This window comes from Bos mutus, chromosome 6, assembly GCF_027580195.1.
Source record: "Bos mutus isolate GX-2022 chromosome 6, NWIPB_WYAK_1.1, whole genome shotgun sequence".
In the NCBI taxonomy this organism is placed as follows: Eukaryota; Metazoa; Chordata; class Mammalia; order Artiodactyla; family Bovidae; genus Bos; species Bos mutus.
In genome coordinates, this window is record NC_091622.1 from 85,604,638 (window position 1) to 85,618,329 (window position 13,692).

Below are 13,692 nucleotides of genomic sequence, written 5' to 3' on the forward strand. Positions count from 1 at the left end.
AAAAAACGGAGTGAAAGAATAACATTGCTTTGTTGATTCAGGTAGCAATTTGAACATGAAGGCTGCGATTCTACTGTTTTGTCTTCTAGGATCAACGCTGTCATTACCGGTAAGTACACCCTGTTTATTTTATGCACCACCCAACCTTAACTGCATCTCTAACGGTAGACCTCTCTCTCCCTCTCTGCCAAAACTTCTCTGTTTGTGACCCATTCCCTTAGTTTCCTGTTTTTATTTCCCAAGCTGAAAGATGATAAGCTAATGAAGTATTAGTGTATATTCCAACGTACTTACATTGTATCCACTTTATCATGGTAGAATTTTGATTATTTTTGACAGAGCAATAGGGCAGAAATTAAGAGAAAAAGGGACGCGGTGGATTATGTCTGCTCAAATGGCTAATTATTTTACTTCCAAAAAGAAGTTAAGATTTTCTTGCCAACTAATTATTTTTTCATGATTAAAGATGTAAACTACATTTTCTGAGTTTTCTAATTGGAAACACAAAACATCTAAATTATAAAAACTCTAAAAAGTCTACCAAATTGTGCAATAACAAGAGGATATTAGAAGGCAAATAATATTTTTTACTTAGAACATTTCATCACAAAATAAGTTCACATATAACAGGCTTAACAAAAAGAGAACCTAGTATTCAAACGTGTATTCCACTATCCTCCAATATTTTATAGACATAATATGAGTGGTTTGGATTGCTACATAAATTTCCTTTTGTTTGAGATGCTTCAGTGTGGACAATGAGAAAAAAAATTAAGGATATTTACTATGAATTAGCAGAACAAAAATAACATTCTCAATTAGGCTTCAAGCTCACTTAATACTTGCTTACTCATCCATGCAATCAACAAATATTTATTGAAAACTCTCTATATACCAAATAATGTGCTAGTTGTTAAAGATAGAATGGTGAGAGAAAAAAAAAGACATAATCCTTCATGGTGTTTATGAGGACTATTTTTAATGATAAATTATAAATTGTAACCATGATTAGTTCTATGAAGGAGATGAACAGGGTGATCTTCATGGAGGGGATGGAACAAACATAAAAAACAAACCTCCTTCTTATTTCATTCCAAACACACATTGGTCATTCTTTAAAGAAGTCTCCTGTAAAAATTTAATCTTTAAACAAGGTAAATTAGGAAGTTAATTTTTTTAATGTGGATTTTTGCACTTCACTGAATAAATTTGCCAAAAGCTTGTTCTAAGTTGGGTATCTCTTGTGAATTTAAATTACCATATAGTTTGTGAAAACTCAAGACAAAACTTTCTAGAAGCATAGCTATCATTCAAGGTGGACCAAGGAGTAGTGTACAGATTCATGCAGACTGGGACAGCAGCAAGAATCAGAGGTGTAGGAAGTGTGAGAAGTAACATTAAAATGCCTATTAGGTATCATAGTAGGATTTATCAAATAAAAACTCAGGACACACGGGCAAGGTTTTTTTTCAATTACTTGTAAATGAATTTGTTGAATTATCATAAAGGTATATGAAATGAATAGATTTGCAAATGTGAACACTTAATGTAGCCTAGCAATTGTTTCAGTAGATCAAAAGTTTGGGAATATGAGCGTACATTGGAGCTGGGACACTTGGATGTTTGGGAGAGTGGTCAGGGTAAGCCTCAAAAAGAAGGTGAACTCAAGCAGGTGAGGGAGTGAGCCAATGTCTGGGGAAAGAGCGTTCCAGGCAGAGGGAACAGGTGGCAGTGAGGTTCTGAGGTAGCATGGGCCCTACTCACCCTCTGTCCCTCCCCACAGCACCCTTCCTGGTCTGGCACTTTCCTTTTCTACAGCTGCCTCTCCTGTCATGCACAAAATGTTCCAGGGAGTTAAAACTGTTTCAAAACACACAGGGGCTAAAGGCAGATTTTTGCATTTTGGGTAAACTTATTACCTCCTGGAAATAAATGGATACAAGACCTCAAACCATTTTTAAGTTGAAATTATACCTCTACAATATTCATTAAATTTTTTTTTCCTTGCTCCTACCCCTAGGTGGGGGTGAAATATTCTATAAGAGGTTTAAATTTAGTTTTCCTTTAAGATTCAACCTTGGCACGACTTTCAGTCAGGAATGGGTAAAGCTGAAAGTTATATTGTTTCTGTCTTAAAACAGGTCATCCAGGAGAAGAGAATTTTTAAAGTCTCCTTGTTCATTCTCTTTCTAAACCTTAGTCTTCTTTCAGTTTTTTACAGATCACCTGACATAAGTTTCTTTACTCTGAGGTCTGGTGTCTCAAGCCTGAGCTGGAGGAATGCTCCCTACTGGATAACTTCATCCTACCAAATAATTTAATAATTCTTTGTCTTGTTCCCAGTCAATATGGGGGAGGGACAGCTGGGTCATGACAGGTCCAGTGTGTGTATATAAGGTCTCTTCATTTGGTATTCTGCTAGCTTTCTTTAAGTTCAGACTCAAGGCCAACTCAAAAAGACTTGTGAACACACATGAAAAATGGTAGATGCTGCTTCTTCAAATATTTGTTATCACAGATGCAGCTCAACCCTGCTTTGGTGCTTCCTCCTACCAAGCTTGTTCCAGATCAGGCAACACTGCTAAACCCACAGCAGCCAAATCAGGTAAGAGTCCTACAATGCTGAACATACAGAGACCAGCAAAGCGAACATGCTAAGGCTGGTGGATTTAAAGTCAAGATTCACCCAAAGTTTCATGACTGAGCAAGAGAGAGAAAAGCCCTATTTGAGGGGAAATAAAAATAAGAAGCATACCTTTTTTATTAATATTTCTTATTTCATTCTTATTATTTCAACACATATTCATTCCTATTCCTTTTGTCTGAGTAATAATTTGGTTCAGCAACCAAATCTAGTCAATTCTGAAAAGCAATAGCTACACCTATTGAAAAAGCTTGGTCATCTATGCCTTTGAAGAACTGTGAATTAAGCAAATACGGTACTTGCCAGAACCTACAGGGATTAAGAGGTAATCCATAAAAACAGTTGCAGATTTCCTAGTGGTTTTAACTATTATTGTTGATGAACTGATGTGTTACTGTAAAATCTGTCATTGAAGCATATTTAAATACTTTTGAAAACTGAACGGTCTCCTAGCTACCCTCCCCCTTCTTCCCATCCTCCCTCTGTTCAAAAAGACCTCTTCTTACCTACATCTAGACTTTGTGAAAATGGTACAGTAACACCAGAATAAAGTTTTCATTTTGGTCTATGGACATTAGACAATACTCAAGTCACTAGCCAACCTTCTGTCTTAAGGAACTTGAAGCTAGGAGGACTTTCCTTAAAAAAGAATACAAAACTAGATATGCAAAATTAGTTACTAAAGTGAAAAATTCACAATGAGATAATAAATGAGTAAATTACATATTTTTAAGCTGATAAATACCTTAAACTTGACACATTGCTTGGGTACCTCCAAGGGCCATGGAAGGGGCAATGCTGGTGAGAGGCCCTGAAGCTTTAGCTTCATGGTAAATCCACCTGTGATAGAAGTATATGTTACTTGAGGATATAAACCACTGATGGCATTGTAAAACCAGACAACTTTTTGTCTCACATATTAATTTCAATGCCCTGCAGGTCTTCTCTTCTTTAAGTCTAATTCCTTTGACACATATGCTCACACTGGGGTCAAACTTGCAACTGGTAAGTACCTTTTATATCATTTTAATGTCCATTTTTAAATAAAAATAATACCTCATGTTGAGTATATATATGGGGTGGGTATCCACAGATGTACACATACATACATTTCACTGTAGATAAACGGAAAGAGAGGTGACAGAAAAAGTCAAAGAGAGATGAATACTATTCAGTACAACATTAAAATTTTTCTTATCTTTAAGATTATCTCTAAAGGAATTAATCTAATTCTCAAGTCTTTACTTCTTTAGTTCTCACCTCCTCTCTTAGCTCCCCTTCTCATTCCTCCAACATATCTTCCTCACGGGGCTTTCCTGGTGGCTCAGACAGAATCTACCTGCAATGCAGGAGACCTAGGTTTGATTCCTGAGGAAGATCCTCTGGAGAAGGGAACGGATACCCACTGCAGTATTCTTGTCTGGAGAATCCCATGGACATAGGTGCCTGGCAGGCCACAGTCCATGGGATCACAAAGAGTCAGACACAACTGAGTGACTAACACTTTCACTTTTTCACATCTTCCTCACAGCCTATACGACATCCAAACACTATGACTGCTATTATCACCCCAACAACAAGAGCAAATGAGAAGGGATGGGAAAAGCTACATTCTTCTCATAGAATGTCTGTATAGTTTAAGGATAAAATAATTAATAAATTTCTTCCCTGCTTAAAGTGGGTTTTTTCCCCAGTGGTCAGATTTAAATGTAGTAGTAGATCATATTCAAGCTACTTTATTTGGACCCTCACAATTTTCATGGGGATATCTATGAAGGAACTCATTTTCTTCATAAGAAAGCTATCAGGAAAATTCCCAGAACTATTGCTGTCATAGCCAAAAGGGGAAGGCAAGTATGAGATCATCTAAGTAATCCTCAGGAGAATGGGTTAAATGCCAAAGGAAACCTGAGTGTGAGAAAAGTTAGTCCTGGACTTCACGTGTGTACTAGCAGACTAAACAGGTCTCTGAACTTCATTTGTATACTTAATTCCAAATGCAATGTCATCTACTATAGATTTGCAAAGCAAATCCTCCCTTTTACATCTAGTAAATACAGTTTCATATCCTGGATGTTCAAATTGAAACAACACAATCTTCCTCATTGCCCTACAGCTAAATCCTGCAGCAGGGATGCCATCGGGTACACAGACCCTCCCACTGGCCCTGGGGGGACTGAAGGTACAGCAGCAGCTGCAACCACAAGTAAGTTCAAAGCCTTACTCAGTTTAACACTGGCGTTTCCCCTCAGGTGAAAGCCTAAAGGAGGGGAAAGAATATTTTCAAGGTTCTTGAAAATTTTACCCAGACACTTTGCAGAGGGAGGTCCTATTAAACTTATGACCATCTTTGGCAATTTGGTTCTTGCTGAAACTCCATGAAAACACACTCAGAAAACTGAGCATGCTGCCTCATCGCCTCTCAAGAGTACACTTGTAACAGGTAACAGGAAGCGTGAAGAGCTAGGGAAGATTGAGAAGTAAAGAATAAAGCTGGGAATTGAGAGGTATCAGGATTCTTCTCCAGCTTGCTCTGTTTCTATGAAAGACTTTCTGAGTGACCAGAATCATTCCAAAGAAAAGATAAGGGATGGACAAAGCTTATTTCCAGAAAATCTAATCTCCTTTTTGTGCCCCTTTTCCATGCCTCCTTTCAAGTTCCCAAGAATCCTCTAGTTCCTTTTCTTCTCCCGTAATTATTTGCTTTTAGGAAAAAACCCCCCAAAACCTTCTCACACAAAGATTTAAATGACATACTTAGGACACGGCCTCTTTTAGAAATGCTTGCATTTTAACTGCAAAGCCCAAACTTTTCTTCTTGGAATTTCTCTAAATAGTTTAATGACTCTGGAGAAAAATACAGTGATCCTTTATGACTAATTGGTTATTGTTAACTTATTCTCCCTAACACATACCCTCAGTCCCTATCATTCCCACATAGTCTGATTTTTTGTAGAAGCTTTCTTGATTATTACATACATGCTATATGTTAATTACAGAGAATTTAGAAAAAAAGATAAGAAAAGGAAAAACTAAAATTCACTCATAAGCCTACCAGTCAGAATTAAACCCTGTCAGCATTCTAGAGCATGACCTTTCAGTCTTTTTTCTGTGCATATAAGTATAGTTTTTAAAGAAAATATGTTCTTACTATATTTAATGTTCTATAATCTAACTTTTTCACATGATACATTTTGAAAAGACTTTCCTATATTTTGAATATTCACTTATAATATTGTGAATAGCATAATATTGTTTTCAATGACTGCTTAGTATTCCACCATATTGCAAAAATTTGTGTTTTTTCCAAAATTTTTACTTCCATAAATAATACCACAGTGAACATCCTTTAACTAAGTCTTTGACCATATTGGTGATTCTTTCCTTAAGACTAGGAATAGAATTTGTGAGTCCAAAGACATTAAAAAAAGTAAGACTTTTAATATACATTCCCAAAAAGTGAAGCATGACTATATCCTATCTTCCTACCACTATGGACACCCGACTTACAGTAGCAAGCTTGCATTAATTAGTAATTATAATCAAAGCTGAGTTTAATTGACAAAATTACTTTAAGCTGCTCAATTTAAATTCTACATAGTATTCAACCAATGCTTTTCCCTGTACCTTCTTTTGTCCAAGATAACAACACAAAGGACTATACTGCTTAATTTACTCATATTTGTAAAATTCTGTAATGTAACTAACTGTTACGTTTCTTTTTTAATACTGATGTATATATTCGTAGATCAGTCAGTACTTATTTCTTACAGATATATTAGAGCCTTCACTCCAAGTGTTTCCTGTTATTTATATCTTAATAATAAGAGTGATCCTCTGAAAAAGACTAGAGGGAGTTGTTTACTGTGTGACCTTGGTATAGTCCACCTGCCAGCTGCCCCCAGTTTCAGTTTCAATTGCTGCCCTGTTCTAACCTCAAAGTCAGACTTGGTACATCTTCATATTCCCCAAAGAGTATATCCAGTGGAGTCCAGGGCAGTAGTGGGCACTGCAGATGGTCTTAAAGATTCGGTAGAGACATTTGACATGCATGGCCCCTTCATCCCATAATATAATTCAGTCCTCATGCTCTGCGGGGCTTCTTCACAGTCTCTAGGTGATACCACCACCAAGGGTCCTCAGACATGCCTTCTCCTGAGCGGGTGCAGTGGCTCTGACCGTGTCTCTCCCTATGCAGAGTACCTTATATCCCCTGCCGGAAACCTGGGCACATGTCCACAGCTCTCATTAGTGAAGCAAGTCCAGTGCGGCTAAGAATGAACTCTAGAACCACACAACTTCTGGCCAAATCCTGGCTCTCCACTTACTCCCTATGTGGCTAAGTTACTTAACCCTCTGTGACTCATTTTCTTCATCATTTAAAATAGGAATTAATTAGAACTTTACCACTAGAGCTGTTAGAAGGATTAAGTGAGTAAATCTACATAAAACACTTAGAACAGTACCTATCACATGGTAATCATTCAATACATTTAGCTATTATTTCAAACAAATTCTGTACGAAAAACTAACAACTTCTCTCCTTACTGTTACATCGGTATTACATTAGTTAATTATCTTTCATTATAGTTTTTAGACATCTGTGGTTTCCTCTTTGTATCTTTTTGTTCCTTCTAATTTGCCTTTAAAGAAGAACTTCCCATTTTGTTTTCTCCCAAATCCTTTGTCCCTTTCCTTTGATCCATTTTTTCATTGCCACCCTGAAGACTATTTATGGTCAGTAGCCAAGGATCTGACTGAGAGTAAGGCTTTTTCCTAAATGTTTGTAGTTTTTATCTTTGGGCATTATGGGTATTACTGTACAAACTTCTTGAGAAATAATAAAGGTCTTTTTATAAGACTTTCAAATCTTTTAGGTTGGGTTGTATTAAAAGTCCCATTTTGATAAGTTTTATGACACTGGATTTCTATAGAAATAAAAATAAACCTTAAAACCCTAATTCTTTCTAACAAACCTTAAAGTTAGATCTTAGGGTGCTAGAGCATACCAACACCTCACCCAGAGCTTTCCAGCTACAAATTCACTCCATTCACATAGTCATCAGTGACCATTAGAGTGTTTCTCACTTAGTGCTAAGAACTCTGTTAGGACCAGGGATGTTGAACAATATCATCCATAATTTCCTGCTTGTGCCTCTTTTAATAGCAAAATATCCAGGCAACCATTGTGAGACTAACTATATATGCTTTAAGAAATCTTGATTATTTTAAAATATCCACTACATGTTTTCATGTATCTTCTGAGATGCCATGTAAAAGAAACATGCATTTTATCATCATGATTACTTGGAATAATTTTAAGTTTTCAGATACCTTGAGAACAAAATTATTTTCATCCAATTTACTAACTTCTGCCTTTTAAATGTGCCGCCTTAAGCTGGTTTCTAAATCTCTCTGGGCCTAATCTTCTTTTCACAAACTGAATCAGTTCCAATTGCCATCTTTCTCATGAGTCAATATCTATGATTTTAGATGATACATTAAATGGAATATCTATTTAATAAATATTGTGTACTTATTTTGAAAGTTTCAATATTTACTTCATCTGCCAGAATTTAACTTTTAGTATATTTTTACTAAATTTTTCTCTTTTTTTTTCAGATGTTACCAGTTATTGTAGCACACTTTGGAGCCCAGGTAAGATTATTTTATAATATGATTTTATTTTATATCATCTTAGTGTGAAATATTTAATTCTGTATCAATTCACCAGATAGTTGCCAAGCTTCCTATTTACTTTCACTGTATGAACACTACAAATAGGATAATAACAAGAACATTTACTGGGCACTTACTGTGTGCCAGGCACTGTCCCAAACACTTTTTATTGATTATGTGCTATTTCATCTAAGCTTCTAATAATCTTCTATAGTCAAAGTTTTTATTTTCTACGTGAAGATGTTACTAACTAGCTAGTTACTAACTAGCGACACTCACAGTTAGTTGTTCAGTTATATCACACAGTAAATGTCACAGATGAAGCAACCAGTCAATCCTTTAAACCACACTGTCAAGCAAAAAAAAAAAAAGAATGAATTAATTAATTAACTGATCTAAAAATTGATGGTGTGGGGGATTTTTTAATCTCAAATTTATTTATTAACTATATGTCTTTTCCCTAAAAATGATAAACTTTCCTCTCTCTCTATTTTTCCTTTGTGAAAGGTAATTCTTGAGATCACTGATACAATTACCAAGAGCCAAGATCAAATATGAGCATCAGATGGCAGGTTTTCCTTCTTCCTTTTTTTAATTGGAAGATAATTGCTTTACAATGCTATATTGGTTTCTGCTGTACAACAGCGTGAATCAGCTATAAGTTTACATACTTCCCCTCCCTCTTGAGTTTTTACTTCTAAAAGCAGAATCAAATGTAAAATTCACACTAACTCTTAATTCCACATCAGGGAACACATCCCAAGGAAATAATCTGAAATACAGCAAAGGTTTATTTATAAATACATTCATCAAAGTATTTTTATAGTAAAGACGAATACTGTGTGTGTGCTCCATCACTTAGTCGCTTCCAACTCTTCACAACCCCATGGATTGTAGCCTGCCAGGCTCCTCTATCCATGGAATTTTCTAGGCAAGAATACTGGAGTGGTTGCCATTTCTTACTCCAGGTGATCTTCCTGACCCAGGGAAAGAACCCACGACTCTTGGGTCTCCTGCTTTGGCAGACAGACTTTTTACCATTGCACATTTGGGAAGCCCCCAGAGAAGTATATTAGATGCAACTTAAATTTAAACAGAAGGGAAATTATTATGTAAACTGTACAGCATAAAAGCAAATACTTGTGACCATTCAAAAGTACATTTGCTAAAATTTGTTGGCAACATGGTTAAAGAATTGCTGTGTAATATTAAAAGAAAAGGTAAGACACAAATTGTGTAAATGATGTGACTTCTATAATATGTAAAAAAGAAATGTTTGAAAAACATCTGGAAGAAAATATATCAACTCTGCATGATGGGATTATTTTTTTTTTCTTTATGGCTGTCTGCATTTTCCAAGTTTCCTCTAATGTGTATATATTATCTAATAATAGAAAATAGGTACTTTTTGAAATGCATAAAACCTCCCATCACTCAGATAAAAAATGTTAGCAGTCCAATACCATGTGCAGACTTGAGTTTTGTAATAAAAAGTCTCAAAGTCAGTTTAAATTATTGCTGAAAATTAAAATATATATATCTCTTTAAAACCATTTTAAGCTTTTAAATTATGATATATATATATATATATTGCCTCAAATATATTAAAATCTATCTAGTAATATGTGTTATTATTTTCCTTTTAGGGTACTATCCTAAGCTCAGAGGAACTGGTAAACAAAAAAAATTAACTCCTAGTATTTCAAGTTCTTTTCACTGCTACCACAATGCTGTTTCCTATCCTCATATAACTTTTGACCTCAGCCCCTAAACCTGGTACATGCTGTCATACACTGAACCCTTTTATAGGTCTTCTCATTAGGTTATCTTTTCTCCAGCTAGGGATTCCATCATCCTTCTCCAGCTACTTCTCCACTGATTTGACTTAGCTTTTGTTTTCCACATATTGATGTCAGATTCAGGTCTATCCAGAAAGTCAATGCATATTTTTAAATTTTATTTAAAGTTGATTAAAATCTAGTGTTATAAGTTATTGAAATACATGTAGATTTAGAATCATATACATATTGATCTTTATCTCAGGAAACATTCTTTTTTTTACTTAAATGTTTAATGCTTGTAGAAAAATATATTTTTATTCTAGCATCTTATGATGATAAATGAAATCTGCTCTATACATATGAATAACTAAAAGGATGAACCCAAAAACTCGTAGTACTATGTCTAGGCACTTCTATGCATTTCTCCAGAGTCATTTTTAGAGAAAAATAATTTGAATTAACGGTATCTAAACTTGACACTAAAGTAAAGAGTTGAGGAAATATCTGGGAAGATAGTTTTTAAATTTTTATATTATAAGGAAGGTAGAGATTTGCTTAATTGTTCATAAGTAAAATCAAATAATGGGGCTGTTTTGCCAACACTGATACATGAACACCCATTTCTACCAGTTACGGACCTGATCCTATAAAACAAGCACCTTGGTGGATTTTTCTTTTTACATATATTGACTTTAATACTCACCAGATTACAAATTAGAGATTTTTAACACAAGTTAACAGAAAAAGACACAGAGGCTAGAAAAACTTAAGCAACATAGGTGCCAAGGTCAATAAAACAGTAGATCTAGATTAAAAACCATTTTTCTATCCACTATTCCAGAGGTTTTCAAGGTTTTTTAGTGAAATGCACAGTAACAGTTATATTTTTCATGTTGCTAAAATATACACATTTTATGAAACAATATTTACCCTTATTATAGAGAGTGCACTGGTAATTTATAGTCTATTATTTTTGCCTTGTTTTTTAATGATGTACCATCTTCTTTATTTCAAGTGCATGGATGTCACCACCCCCAGTTTGAAAACTTCTGTACTCTACTTCTGTCTCTCATCCAGCACAAGCCTAATTCTGGTTTCAGTACCTCATAAATCTAAGACAGTGTTTTCCAAACATCAGTCCTGGACCATCAAACCACGACAATTTGGAGTGCTGGTTAAAAATGCATATATCTGCCTTCCAGGTGGTATTTATGTATACTAACAATTGAGAATCATGCTCAAAGAAACAGACCTGTATCTTAATTATAAGTTCTTAGCCCTTTTTATTCTATGAAAATGCTATCAGAACTGGGAGGTCCCAGAGAACTGGTTTCTGCCTGAGCTCTCTCCAAAACCAGCTGATTTCCAGGTATTTCATCTTAGGAAGAACTTTTCATGGTAATTTTTTCCCAGGGGAAGAACAACAGGTCTAAGTACCAACAACATTCAATACCAATGTGCAAATCACTGACAGTCCACCAGAAAGGAGATCCATTGAGTAACCTCAAAGAATACACCAGTGGCTGAATTGCCAAAAGAAATGTTCTTGACTGAATATTCCAATGCCCTTGAAAAAATATATCAAAAGAAAGCATAAAAGTCATGAGATAAGAATTGATTAATCTACTTGACTTCATTTTTCCATTGATTTTTAATCTCTTAAATTACTTTTTGAAAAGTCTGGGCAAAGGCGAGACTGTGGTTTAGGTCAATAAGAGAAATATAGCCTGCTGCAATTGTATGGAGTTTCTGTCTTAGTTCTACTTCCAGATACAATTTATGTGAACAAGTGATGCATTGTTCCTTTTCCTGTGACTGACTTGATTCTTGCTTTCCCTTTCTGGGAAAAATGGAGCATAGCAAGGATCCTTAGTAATGAAACCAGCATCAGACTTGGCTCAGGCTAGGGGGCCATTTTCTCTAAGGAATGCCCAATCTTTACCGTTTTTGCTGACTCTACCCTCTTCATCTGTGCATCCTACTCAAACTTGCTGCTCTCAAAGAAGAAAAGGCTAGTTGACCAGCCTTAAAATGTGTTCTTTTGACTTTGTCTTCCATTTCCTTCTCTCATTCCAGCAAGGGACCTCTCAAATCTTAACAGGCCTTATCTTCCATCCCTTGTTCCCTGGAGCCATCCTGCCCACCAGTCAGGCTAATCCAGATGCCCAGAATGGAATCCTTCCTGCAGGACAAGCAGGAGCAAATCCTGCTGCCCAGGGAACCCCAGAGGACCCCTTCTCAACCCCTAGTGGCACAGACGATGACTTTGCATCAACCACACCTGCTGGCATCCAGAGGGGCAGGCCAACCACGGAGGAAACCCCCACAGGATCACCCAAAGGTAGGTTCTCCAAGCCAGGAGGACACCCCAGGGCCATGAACATCATCTGTGGAGTGAGAGAGAAGGGTTCTTTGTCTTGCCTTGACAAATACAGATCCTAATAATATCAGGGAGCCCCTTTATTCACTCATATTTGATTCCAGCAATAAGGGAATATTTTTCCAGGATTACTATCCCTACTGGGGCTTCCCTGATAGCTCAGTTGATAAAGAATCCACCTGCAATGCAGGAGACCCCGGTTTGATTCCTGGGTCGGGAAGATACATTGGAGAAGGGATAGTCTACCAACTCCATTATTCTTGGGCTTCCTATTGAATATACCCCAAAAGAAAACATTTAATTGCTGACATAATATACTTTCCATGTTGGGTCAGGGCTGAAAATATTTGAAACCAGATGGTGCGCTCCCTTTCCCATCCCCCATACACCCCCTCAAACACACACAGGACACAGTTAATCAATCAGGATACTCTTTCCCACTCACTCATCACGGATGAGACCCAGGACCTTCCTAACGTAAGGTGGCAAGCTGCTCTTAGTAATAGACTAGAGTTAGCACAATAGATGAACTCACGTGCCATTCCCTTCAGATGAAACTTAAGAAATGTTGTAAGAAATAAGCTCTCCTAGCATTAACAAACAGATAATCATTTAATCTGTGAGGATGTATAGACCCAAATGTTCCAAATATCCAAAGAGACAAAAGAATGATTTGTTACTGATACTCTCACCCCAAGAAATTTTCATCTCAAGTAAAAATATTTAAATGTAACATGCTTATACCTACATTTAAAAAGAGGTTTTTTTTCTTCCAGGAATTCAGTAAGCTGTCTCAATTTTTTTCAACTGAACCATCTCAAATGTGTTGACACATGAGAATCTTTTTCATTGGTCATATTATTGAATAGATTAAGACATACTGGACAGTATCAGAAGAAATTAATTCTTAGCTTATTTTAACATTTTTCTTGAAATTTCAGAAAATATATACTTCCTGGAGAATACTGACTTCTGAAAAAAATACTAATGAAATGCATAAATGTGTCTTTCAAATATAATATTATGCCACCTTGGACCCAGAAGATATGTATATTAAAAATATACTTTTAAACTGACTCTTTGTCTTCTCTGTGGGAGTGAAAACAAGTCTGACCATTTCAGAAACTGCATTACCTCAGACACTTAGATGATATTCTTGTCTAGACTGTCTTTGGAAGCAGGAAACGCAGCAGTCATGGGAGTGGACA

The 13,692-nt window shown here is 36.0% G+C and overlaps 1 protein-coding gene across 1 annotated transcript; it reads left to right on the plus strand.

The window, feature by feature from the left end:
* The first annotated feature begins 55 nt into the window (after window positions 1-55).
* Window positions 56-13,423, plus strand: AMTN (amelotin). The gene is made up of 8 exons (XM_005897063.3): window positions 56-109; window positions 2,519-2,605; window positions 3,584-3,649; window positions 4,761-4,850; window positions 8,267-8,302; window positions 9,970-9,996; window positions 12,181-12,445; window positions 13,261-13,423. The coding sequence occupies exons 1-8, from the start codon at window positions 56-58 to the stop codon at window positions 13,269-13,271; spliced, it is 636 nt and encodes a 211-aa protein (XP_005897125.2). The 3' UTR covers window positions 13,272-13,423.
* The last annotated feature ends 269 nt before the right edge of the window (window positions 13,424-13,692 follow it).

What these genes read in the sequence shown, in the direction of transcription:
- AMTN (XM_005897063.3), top strand. Translation starts at nt 56, where the DNA reads ATGAAGGCTGCGATTCTACTGTTTTGTCTTCTAGGATCAACGCTGTCA. An exon ending in ACCCACAGCAGCCAAATCAG is followed by an intron (nt 2,606 to 3,583) that starts GTAAGAGTCCTA and finishes AATGCCCTGCAG; the next exon opens with GTCTTCTCTTCTTTAAGTCT. An exon ending in AGCAGCAGCTGCAACCACAA is followed by an intron (nt 4,851 to 8,266) that starts GTAAGTTCAAAG and finishes TTTTTTTTTCAG; the next exon opens with ATGTTACCAGTTATTGTAGC.